The 26,345-nt window shown below is 40.3% G+C and overlaps 1 protein-coding gene across 1 annotated transcript in view; it reads left to right on the forward strand.

Moving 5' to 3' along the window:
* Window positions 1–3,046: 3,046 nt before the first annotated feature.
* Window positions 3,047–26,345, forward strand: part of DNAI1 (dynein axonemal intermediate chain 1) — a gene marked incomplete at both ends in the record, with an annotated part of 133,300 nt that continues 110,001 nt past the window's right edge. The window contains 9 exons of the mRNA XM_084305112.1: window positions 3,047–3,085; window positions 7,550–7,618; window positions 10,048–10,146; window positions 11,085–11,165; window positions 12,724–12,847; window positions 13,577–13,656; window positions 14,738–14,896; window positions 16,701–16,760; window positions 19,136–19,270. Of these exons, the coding sequence (XP_084161238.1) occupies window positions 3,047–3,085; window positions 7,550–7,618; window positions 10,048–10,146; window positions 11,085–11,165; window positions 12,724–12,847; window positions 13,577–13,656; window positions 14,738–14,896; window positions 16,701–16,760; window positions 19,136–19,270 (846 nt within the window). The remainder of the gene's footprint in view (window positions 3,086–7,549; window positions 7,619–10,047; window positions 10,147–11,084; window positions 11,166–12,723; window positions 12,848–13,576; window positions 13,657–14,737; window positions 14,897–16,700; window positions 16,761–19,135; window positions 19,271–26,345) is intronic.

Raw genomic sequence — 26,345 nt, forward strand, 5'->3', positions numbered from 1 at the left:
GTACTTCAATACCATCCTTCCTTTAAGGGCAGAAATTTGTTACACACAATTGAGCTCCACAGTGTTTTGGGAATGTGCAGAATTATGGAAAAGCATAAACCAATGTCTCTGAATCAGACGGAAGTGAATGTAAGAATTAGATTCTCGACTCCCCTGAAAATGAGGTCTTGAGTATGACATGCTGAAGCACCATATTATTTTAAAAACAATGACTTGTGTGGCACATACAAAGATGTGCAGAAAGTTGCTGATGGGGCAGGGGACAGCACCATGTTAGCCCTGTGTCATTCCTCTGCGTGGGTGGTGGTAGGAAGTGGCCAACAATTTCTGGATTTATAAAAACATTTTAGATGTGGTTATCAGGTATGCTGTTGGAAGTGTTGGTTATGCTGAATCCATCGTTCACTTTGTGGCTCTTCTCTTTGAGTGGAGTGCACCCTGAGCTGCTGTGTACCTCTGTGGCTGAGCCCACTGATTTGGCTATGGTTTCTTAATTGACATTGCATACACTTCTTTTTATTTGCAGCAAGTAAAATCAGACTGGGGGCACTTGCCAGACAGGGTGAACAGTGCTGTCAGCAACAGGTAACTTGTGCTGTGTCAGGAAAGCATCTGACTTTGGACAGTGAGGGATTTCTAATTACACACCTGGGCTTGCACCCGCGGACATGTCAGCGGCTTCTTTGCTGCTCACCAAGCTGCCAAGGAGAGACAAAGGGACCCCCTCCCAAAAAGTAGTCAGCAATCAGCTCTTACTTTTTGACAGCAAAGGCTTTTAAGGTGCCTGTTGGCTCTTAAAACATGCATTAAACCGTCCATGTAATATAAAATAAACACTTGGTTTAGTGTCTCTCACAAAGCAGATTAAAAATATGTTGGCAAATAGTTCTTAAATTGGCATCCCTAGTGCGTGTAAATGGATGTCTGCCGCAGGGCAGGCAACGAGTCCCTCTGCTTTCTTTGGCTTTGTTTCCATGCCGTGCTTCTCTGCTCATTGTGCTGAGCGGCGGTTTACTATTGAGACTGCTAAGATTCAAAACAAGAGCAGAAAGCCAGCAGGAAGTTATTAAATGGTTTTACAGAAATGTCAAGCCCACTTCTCCTAATGATTCTCCTTCCCACCTAGAATCCTTTAAGCAACTTTATTCTTGTTTTTCTTTTTTCCCGATTACATGTTAACCTTTGTGCTGCGCTGGAGAGGAAATGCGGATGATAATGCCTGTGCTCAGGAAGATAAAGTAAACTTAGCTGGAGCGTTCTGTGGTTGCTAAGCCTTGCAGTCAGATTGTCTCATGGTGACTGCTAGCATGGGGAGCAGAGATGCTGCAGGAATGTCTGTTTAATGATCTTAAAAAAATATAGTCTGGGTTTGTCATTGCCCTGTGATGAGTGTTTCATTAATATGTAATTGATTTTCAGCCCTTGGAAGATTTGCTTAATATGAACTGACAGTTCAGCTTTGCAGAGTAATCAACCTGCATCATTCCTGCCCAATTTTCTGGTATTTTAGGTTTGATCTGGATTTGCAGATCTGCTCAACTCACTTTACTCTTTCAATACAGGGAAACATTTCATGATTCTCAAGGAGTTACCCTGTAGTGGTGAGTCTGGCTCCTCACCTTGCTGTGTATGTGCAGTGACCAGTTGCAAGAGCGGGTCTGGAAAGGGTGGTCTGATCTGACAGTACAGGAGAAGGATGAACTGCCCAGCAAAGGCTACAGCGAGGAACCTCATCCTGATGGAGGACAGCACACATCTCCTACACATCATCACTGCATCTCCTACTTGAGTAGTCAGGGCAGGCCTTGGATCCGAATGTGAGCGGTGAACACATTTTCTCCTGAAGGATTTCTGTGGTCACAGATTGAGGGTTTGACCTGCTTCTTAAATGAACATTTGCTCTTGAGAGTAAACCTCTGCTTCCTAAAACACCAGGATGATTTATTTACCATCAGCACTGCCACTGACAGTTCAGAGGTTTCCTGCAGCAGAGGATGAAATAATTAAAAAGTAGGGCTACACAAAATACCTGTTGAGAAAGAGCCAGACAGGACTGGAAGCCAGATGACTTTGAAAAACCTTCAAAGGTTTTTTCTATTTAGTCAAGAAAGCAGGTACTGAAAATTCTGTCTATTTAGTATAAAATGGGTTGATGAATCTCAGATCAGCAATTAGCGGCTGTCACATCACCAACAAAAAGAGAGAGTAATAATCACTGTGCATAGAATAAGTAAGATTTACAAGACTTGAATGGATTGTCTTGTATGATTCTGTATTTTCTTCTTTTCTGGCCAAGCTGGAAGCACATTACTAGGGTGCTGAGGGCAAAACTTTCATCTGAAACTCTTTGATGCTTGCTCTCCCATTGCACGTTTCTGGGATGCAGAAATAGGATAGCTCTTCCTAAATACCAGCCTGGTAGTGCTTTTTTGATATACAGCAATGCCCATTGGAGAGTGGTCAGTCATTTCTTCTTATTTTAATTTTCCTATTTTATATATATATACATATATAACACGTTAGGAAACAACCCAAGCATCATACCTAAAAATCTGATTATAAATGCTTGTTGGATAGGTCAGCAACATGACAATTTCCTGCTGAAGACTTGATTTTGCCTCTATTTCCATCTCCTCATGGTTTGTCTGCATTAGAGGGAGCTGTGGCAAGGGAAAGGAAAATTAAATGGCATTTAAAGCATCACTTTCCAGCTATTTTCTCCCTTCAGCTGTATCACACTGTTAGATTTCTGAATCTTTGCTTTAATACAGTCAATCTGTCTTCTGGTCTAGCTGATATCTGGCCCAGGGAGGAATTTCCAGGTGCTGCTGTCAGAAACAACTCCTGGAAGACAGTTCTGGAAAAGAACAGTCACTTGAGTTTTATATATCCTTAAGTATTACGACTGTTGTGGGCTTCTGATGTATTTTTGCTGTGGGAACTACTCTAAGCTGTTCATTTATTTAACATAAGATGGGTATCAGAACAGAACATTTTTAGTGTGCGTGGATTCTCACTTCAGCATTTTTCAGTGGAACAGTGGCACATGTCCCAGGGTGGTCTGAGTTATGAAGATGACCTGGAGGTGAGAAACTCCGTGCAACTCTTCTGTGCCTCCTACCTGTTCCTGAGTTCCCTAGCAACAATGTCTCCTTTTTCCTAATATAAATTCCTTATAATTACTCGCACTCCTCTTCTTGTTAATTATTATTATTAAAGGCAGGTATAGTAGCACCGTTTATTAGGAAGATTTATGAAGACTTTTGGTGCTTTCTGTGGCAAGATCTTACTCATTTTATACAGAATTTGCAAAAAATGTTCTTTGCTGGCTGTTTGACTTAGGCTAGGTTTAAAAAAAAATCTAGATGCTGAACAACATAAACCAAAATACTAGTAGCAACTTACTGTTGAACTCTGCCCATGCTAGTAAGCCTGGGAGATGTTAAGTGAGGCAGGGAATGCACGAAAAAAAAGGTGTGTTATTATGTAATGAAGGCCGATATCGTAATGCTTGTGCCCAAAGGGTGAATTGAGGGTTGCCTCAGCAACCTTAATTCTTGCATTTTCTAACTTCTGAATACTTCTGTTTGAGATCCTAATAATAGACTGTTAACTTTTCTTCTTCTGTAGCTAGTTATACAACAGCAAAAATGTGCTTGAATTTTAGAGATGTGTATGAAGGCCAGTCCTTGTCATGAGCCTCTTGCTGGTGAATATATGACCATTATGCTGATTCACAGTTATATAGTTTATTATTCATATGCCGGATGCACTCATGACCTCTCCCATGTTGTACAAACACTGTATAACCTGGAACAAAGAAATATTAGTCAGTGTGAAAGGTTTCCAGCTTAAATAATAGCATGTGGGTAACATATTGATGTAGTAAAAAGAAAAATGAGGGAACAGTGGTCATCATTCTGGGCCTTGGTGGCAAGACACCAACTACCTGGGTGCTGTTGAGGACACTTTACAGCTCACGTGGCAGAGAGGATTTTTAAGGAAAGATGTGAGGAAGAACAGTGTGCTGATTTGGGAAAGATTTACAGGGTGCAGGAGCTTGCAAAACAAATAGCAAAAGGACCGAGCAGAGACGTACCAAGGGAAAGGAACATCAGGGCTGCCTTTTCCAGCAATAAGCACAGCAGTAGGCTTTGTGCTATTAACTGAACTAGCAGGCAGTGTGAAAGGTTTTGTATTCTTGACTGACCAATGTTTGTTCTCCACCTTGCTTCTTATGATAGTGTTAAGCAGACCCACTAGTTTTGGTGCATGTTCATTTTCTTGTCCTTGGTGTTCGGTGGTGGTGTGGAGAGTTGTTAGCACCTGGGGTCTTTCACTGGGGACAATAATGTGTCCATGCTGATGGCTTCTTCTTCACTGTTCTAAGACCCACCTGAGGTTTCTTTCACTTGAGGTTTCTTTGTATGTTAACTAGCACACTTCAACAACTTTCTGTTTCTTCATTGGTCTGATGTTCCGCATTGCATCTGAAATTACTATATATGTTATTTTTTTAATGCTATTCTATTGTTCTTTTGTTCATTTGTTTTCCTTGTTACCACTAAAGCCAGCTTTGTCCAGCTCCCAGGTGTGCAGGTCTGCATTTCTTTGATTGCTGGTGAGATGTTTACAGCTGTGGGGTCTCCAGTGCAAGCCTGCCCCCCCTCCCGTATCATCCCATCCCTGTACTTCCCTGTGCCACATTATGGGTCACCTCCTCCAGGGTCCTCCTTGTCACACCAGGCCTGTATTTCCCTCTACATTATGTTACAGTCATAAAACCATGGTGGTAGTGTACAAATATAAAAGTAGTAAAGCAAATTTGGTGGTTTTCTGTGGTCAGTTAGCCTGCTGCTGAGTAAAATAAAGCTGCAGGAAGGCCAAGGAAAGTCCAGACAGAGCAAGCCAAGCAGCCTCAGCCCTGAGGCTTTGCAAACTCAATATGCAGCACGGGGCCCATTGCTAGCAATGACAATACCAAATTATGGGGCTGCCCTGATCTGGCTTGGAAGAAGTCTTGTGGATAGACTAAAAGTGAGCTCCAAGCATGAAAGGCTGTACCAGGAAGGATGTTCCAGAGCCAAGGAATTCCGGAGAAGTGGGAGTGGGAGAAGGACAGCAAGGAGCCCAGACCTGCACATTTCCCTGTTAGAGTGGTGATTTGTGCCTTTTTCACAGTGGTTTGGGTTTCATTGCTGTCTGTGTTACTGCATTGTTCCTCATGTTCCATCCTGCAAGCCCTTTATGGTGGGGGCAACAGGGCAGGGTTTACGCTGCTTCCTTCCACTGGAATAAAATGTTAGCTTTTCTTTGGTGTAACTTCTGGATTTTAATACAGTTGCAGATACTTATTTACTTGTGGCTCTTTAGATTATGTTAATTCAAATGTTTGCAACTGCCAAAGCCAATTTCCCTCAGATTGCCTTGTCAATGCCTTTACAGCTGGATAAATGCTTTTAAAGGCTATTCACAAAGGGTATTAGTGAGTAGGCTTTGTTTCCTGTTTAGAATTAAGAGTTTATTTCTGATTTGGATCCAAATAAAATTCTCCTCTGAAATTGTTTTGAATTTTGTTGCTTAAATCACACCTTACTCCTTACTTCTGTGTAGAACAGGGTGCCCTGTCGCCCACTGCCAAGCGCTAGCAAGGAGAAGCAGGCTGTCTGTGTAACTGCGTAACCCAGGGGTTGGAGCAGTGGCTGTGACACCAGGGCTCCAGGCTCTCTGCTATGCTCTGCTGCCACCCCACTGTGGGATTTTAAAGGAAGTGCCCTAAGTCTCTATTATGTCCATTTCAGTCACAGCAATTTGTATTTCAAAGCAAGGCACGTTTTCTAGGCATAGAAATGTATCAATCCACTAATTTTTCATTGCTTTTAGTGCACATTTGCTGGAATAAAACCCCTGACACCCTGTTAGTAATAGCCACCTTACAGCTTGTACAATGGGAAACAACACTGAAAGCCTGCGTCTGTCTTCTCCGCTCCGCTTTGTTCTCATTTTCCTTCTGTGTTCTTGTTGTTGTGTCTTAACAAGTAATGGGGCTTTAGCGAGAAGGCTTGGGGGTGCTGTGTGAAAGTCATTATGGATGCTTAATTGTTTAATACATAGGAAATGGAGGGGAAATGTGGATATTTATTTTTTACAATGAAAGAAAATTGTGAGAGGAGTCTAGGTATCTGTGCACGCTAAGGACTCATCTGTCCTTAAATCCTTAAGGGCTTATCTCCTGACTCATGCTCCTTAAGGTATTGAGAAATGTAGAAGAGGGGATGAACAAAAGCTAATGGGATAAAGCTACACTTTCCAGTAGAAAAAAATGGGAAATGAGATGAAAACAGCAAGCGGCAGGCTTAAACCACAAGCAGTGGTTCTTTGCAGTAGTGTGTAGTTGTACTGTGGGAGTCCTGTGGGAATTGCACATGCTAAAAGTGAGCATAGATTCCAAAATGCCCGAGGAAGTTTGGGGAGGAAAAAGTCCACTGGGATGAATTGAAAAGGAGAGCATTTCTGGTTTAAGAATTCCCTGTTGAAGGCTGAAACATCATCCTGAAGAAAGCTCCGTAGATACCTGCTTTTGAATACTGAAGGAGAGAAATACTTGGCTAGGTGGACCTTTGATCTGAGCTAAAAGACACTCTTATGTCCTTCTAAAGAAAATCATAAACACAGGATCTTACCCCCACCCCTTTGTTTTCATTTCCTCTTCTCTTCTAGAATGTCCTTTTTTTCTGCCTCACAGTCAAATGCCTTTTCCAAGTAGCAGCTCTGCTTTTCCCACCCAACCCATCTGGTGTTATCTGGGGTCCATCCATTCTTGGCAAGGTCACTAATGTCTTCTCCTTTGTTTGTCAGTTCTTCTCTTGAAATGTGGTAGCTTCATTCTCTGCTTTCTGGGTTCTTCCTCTTATCTGCCCCTTAGCATCTTCTTGAAAGGATCTTCTTCGTTTCCTCTCCCACTTTCTGTGAAGTCTTCGCGAATCATTGTTAGTGGTGCCCTTCTGTGATTCCTCAATTTCTGGGCAACCTCCTCTAGAATTATGCTATAAGGCTCCCTGCAAACAACTATTTTATCGTTTTCCTTAAAGTCTATTTTAAAATATTTCTTTGCTGGGATGCACTGAGGGAGGTTGGCAGTGGTTGGCTTCCAGCTGTTTATCAATGGTTTCCATGTTTTTTCTGTACTCGTCTTGTTGTAGGTGTTGATATACTCTCTTTGGCCTCACTGTGACATTGCAAACATGTGGGGCAAGAACAGTCTCTCTGATATGTTTGAGTAAGGCACTAGAACCTAGGGTGTGGACATGTGGCTGTATCACAAATAAGCAGAAATAAGAGTAGAGTAACTTCATGCTGTTAAACTATTATATTATGTCCATGGTTACCTTTTATTCAGATGATGTATAGAAAAAATACTGGTATATTTGACTTTTGTTACATACCATTACAGCAAACATTATCAATCACATTAAAGTTATATTCTGCTTTGGTTAAATTAGGGAACAAGGTGTTTTAAAGGTTTATGTTGCTTATGTTCTTGCTTCAGAGCCAAAGTGGACCTTCAGGAGGAAAGGCAGCACCACCGAGGCCTGCTAAACCTATATGTAAAAAACGGGTAAGACCGCAAATGCAAGTGTTTTGAAAAAATGCTTTCTCCTTCTTTGTCTATGAGATGCAAACTAGACTCTCTTGGAACAATGGCATGTTTTATGAATTTGGTAACATTTCAGTTGATTTAACAATAAGGGGTTGCTCTGGAATATGCCGTTGTGAAGGGAATTACACTAGCAAGTTAGAATAAAAATGGAAGCTAAAACAAAGGCACAATTTAGGTAAACTGCAAAATGAAAAGACAGAAAAAATGTATGTGATGTAAATTCCAAAATACAAGCTGACACAGACTGTGAGAAAACTGCCTGCTCTGGTTAGAAAATGCAAAACGTACCCCAGATTCATTTAGTTAACATAGAAGTACAAACATTAGAGAAAATAACGTTAACTTTCGGACTGGTAAACTCATGGTATTTCTTTCACTGGTAGGCAAATAAGTGCTTAGAAGAGCACCCTGACTTAATCTACCTCAGGGTGAGCTGAGGTGGGTTTAGCTCCATTAGTATGGGTGGAGGAAGGACATTTTGCGTGCTTTTAAGCAGACCTTGTGATAAACAGCTTTTCACCTTCTTGGGACAAATCACAGTCTTGTAATTTTTTTCCTCTTTTTACTCTCTAAAAAGGGAAAGGTATTTACTTTCAAATAAAAAAGCAACAACAAAAAAATCCACCCTAATGCTATTTTTATCCGCTTCACTGGAGAAAACAGCACTGAGCTAACTGGCATTGAATTTTGTATTATAAATGTCCTACAAGCAGGTGTTCATGTGGATAGCATTAAATCACAAACAACTGTTCTGCCGTCATAGTCTTGTGAGAATCTGAGAGCTTGACCTTCCTTCCAGCTTGTCTCATTCCGGCTCCCTTCCCTCTTGGGGGGGAAAAGGTTGCAGCCTATGAATTTCCCTGGCTGTCTGGCATATGCAAAATTCTCTGTTACTTTTAGCCTCTGCATGTTTTTACACATCATTGTGCTTTTCACCTTTGTGGTGCTCTGCAGATATCAGAGCTTTGCTGGGTCCTGCAAGCAGCCTTCACTTATACCCCAGACTCATCTGCAGCTCCATAAGGCCATGAAGTTTAATAGACCTGAGAGACCTGTATTTAAAAGAGTGATTGATTTATTTTAAATCAACCCATTACACATTTCAAACTGAGGGAGAAATTTTGCCCTCAGCAGCTAAACACTTTAATCAGCAACTTCGTGTTCTAGCAGTTTATCTGTAATGACAAGTAATTGAAATTCATCCCTGCAGTGATCCCTTTCCTATTAATGATATCATATCATGACATCAACCCAAGCCCAGCCCCAGGAGAGCAGCTCTCACTGTTGCAGGACTGCAGACCCCCTGGCCTTTGCAAGAAAACAGTTAACATTCCTCCAGAAGTCACATCCCTGCAGCTTTATATCTTGAAATAATTTCTGTTTGTTATGTTTGTTGTGGTTTAACCGGCCGGCAGCTAAGCACCACACAGCCGTTCGCTCACCATCCCCTCTCCCTCTCTGGGATGGGGGAGAGAAATGGGAAAGTGAAGCCCGTGAGTTGAGATAAAGACAGTTTATTAAAACAGAAAAATAATAACAATAATAACAATGATAATAGTACTACTACTACTAATGTGTACAAACAAGTGATGCACGATGCAATTGCTCACCACCCACTGACCAATGCCCAGCATATCCCCGAGCAGCTGCCCCCCCCCCCCCCCGGCTAGCCACCCCTATATTTTGTTCAGCATGACCCCAGATGGTATGGAATACCCCTTTGGCCAGTTTGGGTCACCTGTCCTGGGTCTGTCCCCTCCCAGCTCTTACTGCACCCCCAGCCTGCCTGTTGGCAGGACAGAGTGAGAAGCTGAAACGTCCTTGGCTTGGTGTAAGCACTGCTCTGCAACAATTAAAACATCAACATGTTATCAGCACTCCTCTCATCCTAATCCAAAACATAGCACCCTAACAGCTACTAGGAGGAAAATTAACTCTGTTCTAACTGAAACCAGAACAGTAGTTTATATAATAACACTTCAGAAGTAATTGCAAGTCCTTGAATTGTGTCTTCGAGTAGTTTTAAAGCAAGGCTCGTTTGAGATATGATATGGTCAAGAGAAACAGAATTGTCAACTTTTAATCTGAAATTCAAGTGGAGTTTTCTGAGTTTTGTTACAGGAATTACTCCAGTTTTGTTATGTGCCAGGAGTTATCTATAGAGAGCATCTCCACCAACCCAGTGACTGAACTGCTGTTGCCAGCTGTAGCCTTTCAACTATTTGCAAATTTGGGCCTGCCATTTGGGGTTATCTGGTCTGGTCTATGGATGGGTGGACAGGGAAATGGTGGTCTTCCTCACACCATGCATGGAGAAGTACTGCTATGGGAATGAGCAAAACAATCACTGTCTCAGTGTGCTAATTGCCTTGCTTTTCCTGTGCTAGGATGAAGATGCGTCCACTGATGTGGGAGAGGGTGTAGATGAGTGGACAGCCGTAAAGACTCTGGTCAAACCCCCAGATCAGCTGGAGTTGACTGAAGCTGTGAGTAAAACAGTGCCTGTAGTTGTCATGAGATGTCTGCAAAACTCCATAAACCGAAGCCTACCTCTTACCCATTTGTTTTGGAGGAACTTCTTCAGGAGTCAGACTCTAGTGCTTATGTACATTATCTGCAGCATGAACTAAAATAGCTTTCAGCATGAAAGCAGGGAAAATGTGCTTTGAAACACAGCTCTGGACTTAAGGCAAAGTATCTTTGTATGGAGCTGATCTGAGAGCGGAATGGGGCCAGGGCTTCTCTCAAATAAGGAGGACTTCAGAGCCAGCCCTGAGCTTTTCAGAGGCCAGAGGCAGTCTGATACACAGGACGGGGAAAGGTCCTGTAGTTTAAGCCCATTTCTTCTCATCTGGGTTTACTGGGATTGCAGTTGGTCACTCTTCTGACTGCAGTTGTCTCTCTTCTCACTGCTGTATAAAGCTCTAGTGTTGATGCATGTCCTCCGAATAGAACTCTAAGTGAAGATATACATTATTCCCCCTCCTCAAGCAGTGAAAGTAGTTGACACGAGCACTGTTTTTTGTTTTGTAAGTCAATCCTGTAAGTAATGCTACTGAGCTGAGTGTTTACTGTATTTTTGGAATGTGTGTGCTTCAAGATAGACTTTGATAGTGTTTTAGACTTTAGATAGTGCTTTTTAGCCATATAAAATGCAACTAGCATTTTTCAAGTGCTACCACAGCTTAGATAAAAATTAACATGGCCAGAAACCCCACTAAAGTACTACAATAGGAAGCAAGGTGACAGTTCTTGATTTCCCTTTGAGATACCTTGGCTCCCACCACTGGTAAAGTCAGGGCACGATCTACAGGTGAGGTATTTGCAGCAAACTAAGTATAAAGGAGGTGGTGATTTTTTAATGTCCTGTGTTGCATTAACAGTGGAATATTATTTATGATACTATTTTCTTTCTCTTCCAAAGGAATTAAAAGAGGAATTTACACGTGTTCTGACAGCTAATAATCCTCATGCTCCCCAGAATATTGTCCGATACAGCTTTAAAGTAAGTGTGTCATGACCTGTAAAACCAAGATGAGTTTTTTTTTTTCCCATTAGCTATTCTTCTGTTTTCTTTTTGTTTATAACCAGGTAAATTTCTTTTTAATGTGGCTTCATCTTGTTACATATTTACTGCCAATGGTTCCTAAAGGGATTTTGCAGAGGGTAATAGCATAAAAGAATTGACATATATATTCAGAAGCAGGAGATAACAGTAAGTCGGCAAGTTCTGGCAGTGAACATAATTGGTGCAGCTAATCTAAGGCAATATTTTTTCCATTCAGTGGTGGTTAGAAGACAAAACGCAGTGCTTTATTCAGTCTGTGAGACAGTTAGGCTTCGGTATCCTCTCATCAAGATGCCTTGTATGCATTACAGGAGAGCTCAGAAATGTGCTTTGTGAAATCAGTGACAAGAGCTTTATTTCATGATGAGTAGGAGTGAACAGGGGAGGGTGCATCAAAGACTGCCAGGAAACATCCAAGAGTCACACCTTCACATTTCCGTGTGTAGAGCATATGCTGCATTACCCTGGAACAGCATTCTCCAGCTAGTATGTACAGCTGGCAGCATAGGCTGCTGCAGGGCCAGAGAGGAAGGATGACTCTGCCTCCCACCCCTTCCTTGGAAGGGTTGAGGCAGAAATGAGAGTACGCGGGGACAGCTCCTTCAGCTCTGGCATTGGATTATCCCCAGTCTTAGTCAGGGAATAGACAACCGGTTGATATTGTCCTTAGCCTGTCTCATCTCTATACTTCTGAAACTAGTTTGACCAACACTTATGTTAGTTCACCAGAGAAATAAAATCAGTCTTATGGAAGCAAATAAGGTCACTTTTTTTTCTCTTCTTTTTCTCTTCTACTTGAAATTGTTCTATGTGGTGATGCATGATCTCTATCTTATCCTCCATGGTGAATGAAGTGGGCTCACTGCTGTGTTGTTATTCGTACAGGAAGCAGTCATATTTTTACAAAGAAACTATTGAAACATCTGCAGTCTGCAGTGGCTTCTGACTGCTTTTAGGTGTAGCTCATAGTCTTAATATATAGTTTAGGCCTGAGAGTATGACTGCACTGTACAGTGATCTACAAGCAGGTGCCAATAAAGCTAGCTTCAAATAGCTGAATTAGTGCAGTGCTTATAAGCCTGGGCACAGTACTAAGTGCGTGCACTGTCTCCAGATCAGAGCTGCTCTCTGTATGGTGCTGCTCTTGTATAGGTACGACAACTCATTCAGGGATCTCAGCACAACAGGACACTGGCGTCTCTTAGGGAGTGCTACGCAGCAGAGATGTACTAGAACTATATTTAAACTCCCTTACTGTGATAGTGGTGGAAAAGTAGAGATTTCTTTTTCTTGATTCTTTTCCTCGTATTTTTAATTTGTGGCTTTCAGTGTCCTGAACTATAAATAAATGCTGGAAGGAATTCAACGTAGAAATGTTAACAGTGAACATATATTTATCACTATGGAGCGCTTTAGCAATGTAGGCTACACAGTATGTTTGGTTTAAAAAATACATTTCTCCATGCTGGTTGTGTTGTTTTTTTCCTTTTTGTAGGAACGAGCATACAAGCCAATAGGCTATGTAGATCAAACAGCCATTCACTTCTCCTTGAACGGAAACCTGATACTCAAAGATTCAGATGAAGGCAGACGACAGAGTGTGAAATCTGCTGTATCAGGTTGGTTTATTATCTGAAACCACCATCATTTTCAGCTAGGCACTGGTACCACTTATTAAGCATAAGGGAATGATCATACTTCATGACCATTGAATTCAACAGCTCCTGTTTTGACTTGCATCTTTCTAAAGAAACAAAAACAGAAAGAAAACAAACAACAACAACAAAAAACAAACAATCAGACAGATGTTTGCACAGTATAGAAAACAATGCATGCTTCCGGAGCTAGGTGAATGCTAACACCACCCACTGAAAAGTTCAAAGCTATTTAGTGTCTCTAATCATCTTCCACTACCACTACAATTAGCTGGACATAACACATCTAAACTTCTTAGCCAGCTTTGAAAGTTTCAGCCATGGTTTAAAGTCTTAAAATCTTAAAGCACGGTGAGCATTCGGGAAACTGTCATATACTTGACCCATGTCAAGTATACAAGAAGTCCACAAGAAGTGTATTTCAGAAGTTTGATTTGAGTGGAGGTCAGATTTTTGATTTAGTTCAGTGAGAATTATTACTGTCTAATTCTAATAATAACATTGTCTCTTTCTGTGGCTTTGAGCAAACAATCAGCCTGCAAACTGGGAATTGGTTACTGTGTTGTCTCATGAGAGAGCAGTAGAAAAGGATGCATCTGTAAATTAACACTTCAAAAGATAGAAGAGTCTGCAGAATATGGGATAATATGTCCTTTTATCCTGGGTTTATTCACTTATCCCTTTTGTCATCAGAAAAACCTTCTCTTGCGTCTTCTGCAGTAATATCTGAAGAGACAGAGATTAAAGATGAAGAAGGCACAGAAGATACTCAGGTAATACTCCAAAGTCATCTGAGAGCTGTCCACTTAATTTTTAATATTAGATTTGAAACTCGCTTTATTGTAAAATGGGTTTGCTGAGATTTTTCTGTGATTTATTCTTGAAACATCTCCTGAGATGTCTCTGCGGTAGCAGATATCCTGCACTTTCTACTAAATAGCTGGGATACTCCTGCCTTTCTTCAGTTTAGAGAAGGTGTACAAGGAGATGACAGGTACCTACACACTAGGTCTGCCTTCATCCAGATATATCAAGATAGAGTGTAATTTGTTGATACCTGGAATCTTTCTGGACAACATGTGAAATCCCAACTTCTCTAAAAGGTAAGCTGGTTAAGAACAAAGTGTAAAGGAATGAAAGCAGCAGGCATAACTACCTGAATTAAATAGTGGCCTGACTTAAAGGCAGTTGGCTGACTGGGACAGGAGTATGCTCTAAGAAGTTTCTTCTTACCCACAGAGTGTCAGGCCCTGTAATCAAGTTCAGACTAATTTCAGATAAAGCTGAGTATCCAGAAAGGAAATTAAAACTCAGAGTAATGGGACTCTAATACAGTCTTCTGGTCCTTTGGTCCAGTTATTTTTTATCAAAGGCAGTTATGCTATGTTATCCTATTTATATTAGGCTCAGTTTTAAAGTAACTTCAGTTACTGGTCTTCCATCTTCCCATCTAGATATTGTTGCAGGATCTTCTTGCTCTGATAGCTAGATGTTTCCTGATTTCCATCTCAAACATTTCAATCTTAATTTTTTTCCATTGTCAACTTGTAGCCATTTGAATTTGTTCCAACATTGCCATCTAGCTGAAACAGCTTTTTCCCTGTAATGTAACCCTACCTGTCCCAATGGGATATTTCTCCAGTACCATGTCCTCTTGGCCATGATTGGACTTACTCACTTATTTGCCTATTTCCCATCCGGGTTAAACCACAACAACTACTGACCCATGAATCTTCAATAACTGTCTTTTTTCATAGGCAGCAGAATTCCAGTAGTCTGTGAAGAAGTGTTTCTGAAGAAGGAAGGAGACGTATGGTCTTTTCAGGGTGGAGTTACTACTCTATTCTCTTTCAGGCTGAAGGAGAAGAAGAGGCAGAGGAGGCAGGAACAGCAGAGGAAGCTGAAGCAGAAGAGGCAGAAGAGCCTCCTCCCCCAAAAGTGAAGGAGCAGAAGCTTGCAAACCAGTTCAACTTCATTGAGAGAGCTTCAAAGACGCTCAACAACCCGTTGAGGGTACATTAGTACAATTTCCTTCAGTGACAGAGGAGGATCTTTCCTTGGGGATGGCATACGGACCATCAGTGTTTGTGTGTCATAGTACACAATATCCTTGTAAATACTGCTAGGAGGGAAAAAAACTACTTTTTTTTTTTCCCCCCTGTGGTAAGACAATGTTTGACTATGGTAAAACGTTAAGGTTAGTAAAAATGTTGATTGAAAAATTCTTGCCTCATGGACATTTGGACAGCCTACAAACATTTTGGTGCTACTGTAAATCCTTATACCTCCACCTGGAAATACCATTTTTAATGTCTATTTTCTCATCTGAAAAATAAAATTTAGAGAGCAATGGTTAGGGTAGCAGCTGAGGGCTTGGAATCCACGAATTCAGTTTCCTTTTACCACAGGGTCTTTTTATGGCCTTGTGCTTCAATTTGTGTCCATGGAGCAAGGACAATAACTGCCCCTATATCAAACGGATTAAAGTTTTTAAGCTTGTGCTAAGCACAGGTACAACAGTAACTGATGCAAGCAAGCATGGCAGATCCCTCCCACTATGTGCACATACTTTCCGATCAGTACAGATGTAAGGCTTTTTGTTATTTTCCTAAACATTTTGCTGAGCCCACAGCCGTTCCCAGTGAGTATGTCTTCGTGGGGCTTCCTGACTGAGCAATACCAGTGAGAATGGCCCCCATTCAAGACCTCAGACAGGAGCTTTCTGAGACAGAGATACATTTCAGAGGAAAAAAAATCATGTGTTTCCCTTGCTGCACTGAAATCGTAGTATATACAGCTTCTCCAGAGAGCCTGACTGCCTTCTTGCAACCTGAAGTGGTGGGCCTTTGCATTTGATGACCTTGAACAGATCTAACCTCCTAACAGGCATATCAACTCTACTCACTAGTAGAGATGGAAGATCTCAGGAGAATTCATACAGTAATGGGGTACTTGCTGCAAAGTCCCAGCAGCCTTCTGCATCTATCAAAAATCTGTTCAGAGGCCACAGAATTAGTTATTTCTCTATTTGTTATTTGTTAGTTAATTTGTTATTTCTCTGTCCTCAGCTCTGCATATTTACTTCCCATTCATTTTATTTGGTGAGCTTTGAAAGCAGAATCTAGCCCTTAAATATCTGCGAAGTGTTGTTGTTCAATGTACAGGATGTGCAGTTTCCACCTCTGAGACTGCTTTATTTCAGAGGTCAATGAAATGCTACAGGCAGCTTCTTTAAAATGTCCTGACACAACAATTTTATGAAAGAAAATGCTGTTCCATGAAATGAAAGTATCACAGAAACATATTAAGTTCATTCAAATTTTGTTGTAAGGGTGATGAAAATATTATTACAGTAAGATCAAATGAATTGTTTATAGGTTATTATTCTGTTCAGCTCTTTTGTTTTGACTGTTGTACCCAGCTGGGATTTTAATATTTAGGTCAAAACTATTCAAATTTGGTAGGATATCGGATACCATAACTAGTAGCACAATGTTTCAAATGTTAGAGCTGAAACAAACCATTTCAACACCTTTGAAATAAAATACTGAAATTAAATATTCTAAGAAGGTTTTGAAGAATAAAGATCATCTTGTGGACTTTCTTTTGGTCTACAGAAAATCTGTGTGGAGTTGCATGATAACCAATAATGTTTGTGTAGTGCTTTGGGAATTATTTGAATGCAGAACTAATCCAAGATCAATATTATTCTAACTATCTGCTATGAGAAGACAGTTTCCACAGCTGGACTGTGTTGTTGTAAAGAGTCCCAGTGCAAAAATTACATTTATTTATTTATTTTTATTTTTTTATTTAGGAAAGAGCATGTCAGTCGGAACCTACACCTTGTAAAAACTTTTCAGCCACTGCTAACCAGGTATATCCTTTTGACTGCATAAGCTTTCTTTAGAGCATACATAGGAAAATGAGACATGAGAAAGGAGAAACTAAACTGTTATCTTTGCATCCTTGTACTTGGATGAACTCCCATACTGGGGCTTTGATCTCTAGTTTAAATCTGAGAGCAAGTTAACGTGGCCATGTTTTCTGCCTTAATGGGTGAACTAGCTAATGGTTTATATTTCTAAGGTCAAAAGTTTTTGTTTAGCTGCTTTTGATTGATCACCAGCCGCCCTGAACAGTTTGCTTTAAGGAGTCTTAAAGGCATGGAAATAGGGAACCACACTGTGAAAATGGGTCTGGGCTAAGCAGGAACTGGGATGCAGCTGAACTCTGCAGGAACAGGGACACAACTGCAGCTGCATGTTGCAGGCCCTGACTCCTCCTGGGATATAGCTCTCAGACTGGGGACTGCACTGTTGTTGAAGAATTTCCATCAATACATGGGAGGTAAGCTGGTCATTTAGGAGGAGCTGTGATCCATCATTCACTACCTGGTCAGATCAATGGGCTCTCTCAAAGGGGAAGAACAAAATAATGAAAAAATATATGACATGTCTGTTGCAATCTCCACTTTGAGCACTGTGCGTACGCAATAGAAACCTCTGAAGATTTCCTGCAGCAGGGAGTTTACAGGGGTTCACAAAGTTTCTAAGAGAAGATTTGACATACACAGATTTATTTTTTTATTTATTCATTTATTTATTTATTTATTTATTTATTTATTTATCTAAACTTAGCTATAGGAGAAAGCAGTCAACAGGTTTCTAAAGCCTGAATTTGGACACAATGAGAACTATAGCATAAGACACATGGAAGGCCCACACTTGAACCCTGTTGAAACAGACTTGGGGCTGTTTTAGGTAGTAGGAAAGTGCCTGTTTATTCATGATGAAGAACTGTTCCACAATTGTTTTATATTACTTTCTCCATCTATTAAAAGTATGAAAAAAATATTGTGCATGATATTTTACGTGTGAAACATGCTATAGCTTTCTTTGGCAAGGGAATACAGCCAATTCTGCTGATTGCTTCTCACAGATACTTACAAGGTATATCTGTGTTTATCACTGATACAAATCTTGTCTCAGACAATGTTATCAGTGTATGACAGGAACACCCAGGAGAAAGAATTAAGCAATGACAGCAACTAAAATGCTATTGTAGGCGAGTGATAGGAGGGGAAGGGAAGGCGTCTCTGTCAAGATGAAGACTGGAACCCAGTTTATTTCTGAACTTCAAATCACAGAGTAATTGGTCTGAGATCTTCAATCCCTTCAGCTGGAGTTTCCTTTCCTTTCCTTTCCTTTTTTTTTTTTTTTTTTTGACAGTGAGGTGACCTTAGAGTTGGAGAATATATAGCTATTAAGATAACCAGGCTGTTGCTGAAATTTTGCCTGAAATGTTTGAAAACTAAGAGAAAAATATTTTCCTTGTTTTCGTTTTATTCTCTTGAAAATTTGGACATTAAAAATACTTCAGCATAAGGTCTTTTATCCTAAACTCTTCTACCTTATTGTTTTATCTTACGTTCATATTTCCTCTTCCAAAGGTTTCTGTTCTGCTCCTTCTCTCACTCTTTTCATCACATCATTTTGTCTTTTCTCTGATATTTGGAACATCTTCTCACTTCTGCCTGCAAATTTATGACACTTTTTTTTTTTTTTTTTTTGTGCTACATATTTCTACTATCTTCTTTATTCTAGTGTTCCACTCTCTTTTTTGTATTTGAATCACACTCCTTCTCCTAAGCTGATGTGTCAGAATTAGATCATCTTTTCTTTTTGCTGAAAGTAACATAAATGCTTCAGATACAGTACTAGTACTCCAATACTAATGAATAATTGTCAAGTGGAAAAATGACTTTTGGATCTACTCAAGTGAGACATTTCTGGCATGTGGCATAGCAGAAAATGTAAAACTGCTCTCAGTATCCATTTCATCATATGCTGCAGAGTTAGAGTCCAAGATTTAAATTGTGTTAAGCAGCTACAATTTAATTTTCCAACACCACGTGAGAAATGTCATAAAGCAGATGTTTAATCCATGTTTCCTATTAAACACTGTAAATTAGCCAAAAAGAATGTCCTACAAAAAAGGATATGGAGTCAAAGCACCAAGAGAGCTCCCCCAAGGGAAAGGAAGTTGTTAGGAATGCAATACCACATTCTCAGAGTAAGACATGCCCTGTCAAGCTCTAAATATCCAGGGTTTCAATCCTTCATTTCTTGCATAATAAGCTTCTGTCAATGTTACCATTGTGAAGACTATCATATTTTTGTGATGATTTAGATGTTTGTTTTCTGGCATGTACCTAAATCCTGATAAATCCTGCCTTTGTCTGTCTCTTAGTGGGAGATCTATGATGCCTATATGGAGGAGCTTCAGAAAATGGAAAAGTCAAAAGAGAAAGAAAAACCAAAAGCTCAGATAGCAAAGAAAGAAGAGAAGAAGAAGGGAAGAAAGTTAACTTCTCTGGAATCACAGGTATATTTCACAGCACTGGAAGAAGTTTGCTGAGAGTGGTGGTGGATGCTTCCATAATGTAAGTCAGGTGAAATGCAGCAACGCATGCTGGCTATGTAGCAAGTTCTCTCAGTAGGCAAGTAATAAACTTAAGAAATGAAAATATTGTTTTTTGCTAGGAACTGTATTTCCAAAACGGGAGTTCCATTTTTGAATTGCTGTACTTTTTATGAGAAAGCAACAGTGTGAAGCCATAATCTTGACTTCAAACCTTATTCCAAGAGGGATTTATGGCTTTTCTTTTTGTCCATTACCATGTTTGTATCTCATTTTTGATTAGCATGGGAGGCATAAAAGAAAGAGGTAGAAACACTCTGACTTTTCAAAGACTTTTCTATGGGATGAAGAGGTAATAAGTATAATCTTTTAATCTGACAGGCAAATAAATTTAGGATTCCCTCAACATTTTATTAAAGCACTGTAGTGAAACTACTTGTTATTATTTTTATGATAATGCTATATAATTATAATACATGTATTTTATAGTTGCATACATAATACATTGTATCTAATACATAATTCTTGGAGGCTTGACCTGGATGGCAGCAATCTTTGATGCATTGTTTATTCATTTAGTTGGAAAGTGACAGAAATGTCTATCTCCAAGGCTTGAAGCGCTGTGCCACGCTCATTAATTACACGGCATGGTGCTATCTCAGTTGTGGCAATGTGACCATCCCAAGCAGAGGTCAGCTGCCCTGAGTCCTGTGGAGTAGCAGGGTGAATGGCAAGGGCTGCTGGCCAGCAGCAGCCTCCGTACGTCTGGTGTCTCAGAGCAGCAGGTATCATCACTCCTTCCAGGCCAGTAGCTCAGCTGGTGCTGTGGTCTTGCAGTGAGGATGGCACTGACTCCTAGTCCCGGCTGCTCTGTCCTAAGGATTTGCTTCATGTTCCAAAATGTTTTCAGAGGGTTCAGGAGGTTTTTAGTACTGGAGTTTAATCTATATATAATAGTGGGTGGTTCTTTTTCTCCCCAGCCTAAATTAAACCTAACTTGCATTTAGAATGAAAACTGAAATATTACCATATTGATTAGAGAAAAATGCACTGAGAACTGTAACACAGAAACATGGAATCCAGTTCTTAGATTGCCCCTAGTACAGATGTAGATATATCAGTGTAACTAATGTGCATCTATATAATATGAGCTGTCTTCTGAAACTGGTTTTAGCACTTTCATATTGTATGCTGATACAACTATAGAGGATTTGGTTGGTTTAGCTTTCCCAGTAGCACTGTGCCATCAAAAGTCTTACAGCTTGAGCAGACCAGAAACATGATCTGACAGGATTCTGCCTGTGTAGAGTGCCATTGAAATTCATGGTCCTTTCTAAGCTAATAAACCTTTCACCTGAGTAAATGTCACAGAACTAAGCTTTAAGTCAGTGATACAATTATGAGCTTACAGAGTGGGCTGCTAAAAGGTGATCATTAAAATGAAATAAAAATTCTACCAATGAAACAATATTGTAAAAAATGCTGCATGCTCAACTGACAACAGTGGGAATCTGAAATCCACTTCCCTCCTTTTGCTGCTTTGACTTTCACTTGTAGCACTTAGCAGAAGAATTGCAGGGTACCAGAAAGTCAATATGCTGAAAAAGTGAAAGGGAAAGCCTCCTTATGCAGAACCAGTATCCAAAATTGAAACCCACTGCAAGGCTGGTGGGTCAGTTTGAAGTACATGAAAAAAAATGCTGAATTTTCCAGTCCTTAATTGGAAACATTTAATCTGGACTAATCCAAAGCTAGACACAGACTTAAAACAAAACAGGCATTACATCTGGTTATGTGTACCTCTATGTGACTTTGGGCCCCTTGCTATAAGAAAGGTATTGAGTTGCTTGAGCGTGTGCAGAGAACAGCAGCAAAGCTGGTGAATGGATTAGAAAACTAGAGTTTCCAGGAGCGGCTGAGGGAGCCGGGCCTGTTTAGTCTGGAGAAGAAGAGGCTGAGGAGAGACCTCACTGCTGTCGACAAGTACGTGCAATGAGGTCGTAGCACGGAGGCTGCCAGTCTCTTTTTGTAGGTGACAAGTGGTAGGACTCAGGTGACAAGTGATGGGACATGAGTAAGCAGTCTCAAGTTTAGAGAGGGGACGTTTAGATTGGGCAAGAGGAAGAACTTCTTAATGGAGAGGGTGTTTGAGCACTGGGACTGGCAGCCCAGGGCAGTGGTGGAGTCCACACCGCTGGAGGTTTTTAAGGTGTGGACGTGGCACTAAGGGATGTGGTTTAGTGATAGGACTCGGAGAGTCAGATTGATGGTTGGACTTTATGGTCCTGAAGGAAAGGGTAACTGTGGCCTTTTCCAACCTACATGATTCTGTGATTGTATGAAAATTAAAGATTGATGGCTTCAGAATTTGTTCTTGTCTCAAGTTAGTAAATGTAAAAGTGGGTTTTGTGGAGTTTCCAACTCACAGGTTATATAGTTTGAGCTACACTTATTGATTGGAACAGAGCTTTTCCTACCAAACACTATCTGAGGACATCCTGCCTTTGATCATTGCTGAAGAGTAACTGTGAAACATCAAGCAGGAGATGTGGCTGACCTGTGCAAAGGCTAAAATCAAGGATCCCAAGGCTAGAAGTAGTAATTGGTTTCTGCCATTGTTTCTGTAAGGCTAGCAACTGAACAGGAAGACACTGTGAGAGCTACCAAGAAAGCACAGGATTCAGCCCAAAGGGAAGACGAGAAAGAACTTAATGAACATTAGTGAAGCCGGATCCCTGATGGAAGCTTTACTATGATAAGAGACCATGAAAGAGAAGATCCAAAAACTTGAGCTGCAGCTGGAGTTGACAGTAAGGGTCAGGTGAGGTGTTGAACATAATGAATTAAAAGAATACTGAGGCCCAGAGAACAGATGACTGGGTGAGGAAGAACATGATCCATGAAGAAAAATGTGGCCAAAGGCAGAGAAGAGAAGGAGCCTTGAAGTGGAACAGAGGGCCTTGCTATGGGAGAAGAGGTAGAATTAAGGCACTCAATGCACTGAAGAATGAGGAGAAAAAGCAGGAAAGACGTGGTTTGGCAAAGAGAGAGGCAGCTAGCAGAAAATGGAATGGAGACAACCAGGGATTCCAGCTGAAAGAAGGATGAGTATGATATAAAGAACAATATGAGTGAATAAAAGACAGGGTGACGGAAAGTATTTGTCTGGTGCCTGTGATGATGGGCTCTTTTAAATCTCTCAGTACGTGTGTCACTCAAATGGAGCTAGAGAGAAGAGGATGTACTACATCCAAGAGCAGGGATTCAGCATTTGAAACCTTTCCTCAGTTTTCAATAAAGGGAGCAGAAAAGAAGATGAAGAACATGGAATATCAAAGAGGAATGATGCAAAATTTTCTGAGATGAAAATAGTTGTAAGCAGAGAGAAACAGGCAGAAGCATTGCATCTGCTTGTCCTGTTCTTACTGTTCCTGAACCATCTGCGTATGGCTCTGGTTAAAGAGAGGATCTTGGCCCAGAGATACTTGTGGTCTGATCCAGTACGACCCTCCTCATGTTATGTGAGCAGAGAAATTACGGTGTCTGAGGTAGAAGCAAAATTAAGCAGAGCTTAATGCACCTAAGTTGATGAAAGCTGGCTCCTCTCACTGTGAGGTGACAAGACATGAAATCACAAGTAAGAATCACAGGTCTGATAATAAAGGATCTTTCAAAAGAGGGGTGGAACTATGTAGTTGGAGAATAACAAGGATAGATTATATGTAAGAGGCATAAAAATGGTTCCATTAGTCTTACCTGTACCAATACATGGCAATAGATTTAATTCAGAGGGAAAAAATACAGAAATGGGAGTAAATATGAGAAAATAACATATATGTTTGCCAAAGTTAGGCTGTATCCAAATAATCTCATCTTTCTTCTTTGGTAACAGAAAAGTTGTGGTTTCCCTTAACAAGGAAATTGTAGTAAAGATAATCTAGCTGAAGTTCTGTAAAGCTATTGCTCTAATGCCTTTGGGGAAATGATTAGGTAAACCAGAAGGGTTGTAACTGGTACAGACTGAAATAACTGGTGGAGAGGAAGGCTGTGCGTTTTGGAGTATTAAAAACTCTTAGATAAGGTGAGGGCTTACTATTGAAACGGCAGGGAGAAACATGAGTGTATCAGCTGGCGAGTTGTGGCTCTGAAATGGCAGGTACATTGCTAGAAAATTGTGTATGAGGGTAAGCAGAGAAATGTTATTTCTGTTATGTCTGTCCCACAGTAGCACTCCCTGTTTCCGAGATATGCCCAGTGAGATAGCCCAGACCACAGGTTTATAATTATCATTTGTAAGCTCATGGATGACCAGCAGTTATTTTTGAAATAACAGCTGAAACCCAAATGCAATTAACCTTCACATTAGTGTTCGCCTGCTCCTGTTCAACACAAGGAGAGGGTGGGCTGTTACCAACTCCCTTGTCTTCATTCTGCTGTTTACAACGTGTCAGTATTAAAAAATAATGAAAACGAACAAATTAGCACAATTCTAGAAAGGAATAACTACTTGACAGCATTCAAACTGGGGTCTCTATTTGGGATTTGCAGTGGGTGTTTGCAGTGCATGGAGGTGTTGGCTGGGCAACAGAGACCAACATGTCTGTACCATGTTTTTTTCTTTGAAAAGCCTGGAGTTCTTGTAGTAGCAGTATATGTATTGCAAGAAAGATGAGCAGTTATTGCATTGGTTTTAGGGTGGGATTTGTCTTCTGGGTATAGTGATATATCAACAGAAGCCTTGTTTCATGCTGCAAGGAGCGTGGAGTTGCACATTGCAACTGGCCAGCTGCTGAGAGGCAAATGTGAAGCAATTAGCGTTGATGAATAGTAGAACAAGACCAGAACATTTATTTTCAAAGTACCAGCCCATTATCTATCTTAACATATGATTCAAGTAACATTATAGCTGTTCTAAAAATAATTTATGCATGGAAATAAATGAAACAAATTTGTTAGCTGATTAGCTCTCATTTGGCTAGTTACCCCGGAGTTGCCCTACAAAGAAAAAAATCAGTTTCAAACAGATCTTTAAAAAATGAAATTATGCGTATCATTCCCACTGAAGATTTATTTCAGTAGGATACAGAATAAATCAAACCTGAAATAGCACAGGATCCAGTGAGAAAATGACTTACTCTGATGCAGTTAAATGCTAAAAAATGTAGTTATTCATGGCTGCATTGCTAACAGCTTAGCTACCTAATAGGAAAGCTCACATAAAGCTCTTTCAATTCATCTGGACAGTCTCCTGCATTGCAGAAAACGTTCCACTGGATAATACATTATTTCTGTAATTACAGGCTCTTTTTGTTTTAAACTGCTTACCAATGACAACAACAAAAGATATTTTATAGATGTTGCAGGATCTAGCATTCATCTTTGAGAACACAATAAAGCAAGTCTTGTCTTCTGCTCTTCAGTCCAGAATGATGATGTCTCTGGTTGGAAATTCAGAAAGTTTGCAGTGCAGCTTTCCTTGGATATGTAAGAGAACAAGAGCTACAGTTTTGCTCATGTCTGTAGGGTACAGCACTGCTGTTCTTCCCCAGCTCCTTCCAACAGCACAGGCATGTTAAAAAGGAAGAGAGATTTTTTTCTGCATAGTAGGTGAATAACAACTTAGCTAACACACCTGATGAACCAGCAGGACTCCGTGGGATCCATTCTTTATACCTAGTAATGATGACTTTTTCAGTGTTGGAGAGAAAATTATTTATTGCTCTTTGCTTTTTCTAAAACAAGTTGTAACCTTTTCAACATTTAACCCCTGTCAATTAAGCTTATTCAGAGCAATATACTGGTGGCAGCCAAGGCCTTTTTTTAATCACTATCCCAATATTGCTGGACAAATGTTAGCGAAGGTGAATTGCTTCTTTTTTTTTTTTCTTTTTTATTTCCTTTTTTTTCTGGGAAATGGTTTAAAGAACGACAGGTCTTATTGTGGCAGAAGCAGTAATAGCAACTTAAAGTCAAAAGAGTGAAATCCCAGCAATTGAGAATATTGATTTCTACTTGGTATGTTTCAAGTATCCTCTTTCTCTCCCTCTTCAATTTCTCTCAATACTTATGAAGTCCTAGAGTCTAAGGAATATTTTGTAGAAAATTAAACTGTTGACATTTGAAAACATATGTCCCCGTGCTTCTATAATTCTGAACATGTCAGTAATTTTTCTGTGTGGTTCTCAAGAAGTCCTCCCACTGTCCTAGGAAAAAGATGAAGAACACAAGAGTGGTCATGCTGATTCAAATCAGGTCTCTAACCATAAGTTAACATGTAAGGAAGGTGGAGAACGCAACAAGTGTACATCATACCCTGCCTAGCCCCAAATACTCTTCCGGCCTTCAATACTTACAGCTGTTTCCTAGGCTTGATGTGGTTTGGCACATAGGTACTGTGTATCTGTTCAGTCTTCCTTGAACTCATGTAAAATTCTTGCATCTGCAACACCCTTTGACAGGGAGTTGCACAGGTGTTGTCCTTCTGTAAATCACCTCATTTTCTTTGTTTTTAAGATGATTTCCACTAACTTCACTTGACAGCCCTACTTTGTGTATTGGAAGAGGCAGTGACTAGTCATCTACTGTCCATCCTCTCAGCTTTTTTTTGGATTTCACAGACCTGTTTCATGTCTTGTTATGCCATCTCCTCCAGACTGGCAAGTCCCAGCCCACTCAGTTTTTCCTGGAACAGAAACTATCCCAGACCATGAGTCATCCCTCTTGCTCTTCTGCAAACTTTTCCAAGTTCTACTTTATTCTTTCTGAGGTGAAAAAGACTGTAGACATTAATGAAGATGCAGGCAAACTGAATTTATAAAAAGTGTTATAGATTATAAAATTACTTTTTTTCTCATTTGTCCTGTCATCTCTATGCTCTTGCAGCATAGAGATGTTTTTGTTGAGTTTGTGCAGGGCCAAAGAAAGAAGCAGAGGGCTGGGATGCACCTAATCCAATGTTATATTCTTGGTTCTGATTGTGAGTGTGCAATGGTTTTGACAAGTCATTTCATTTTTTTTTATTTTTATTTTTTATGTACAG

Source organism: Netta rufina (genome assembly GCF_964035555.1).
Source record: "Netta rufina genome assembly, chromosome: Z".
In the NCBI taxonomy this organism is placed as follows: domain Eukaryota; kingdom Metazoa; phylum Chordata; class Aves; order Anseriformes; family Anatidae; genus Netta; species Netta rufina.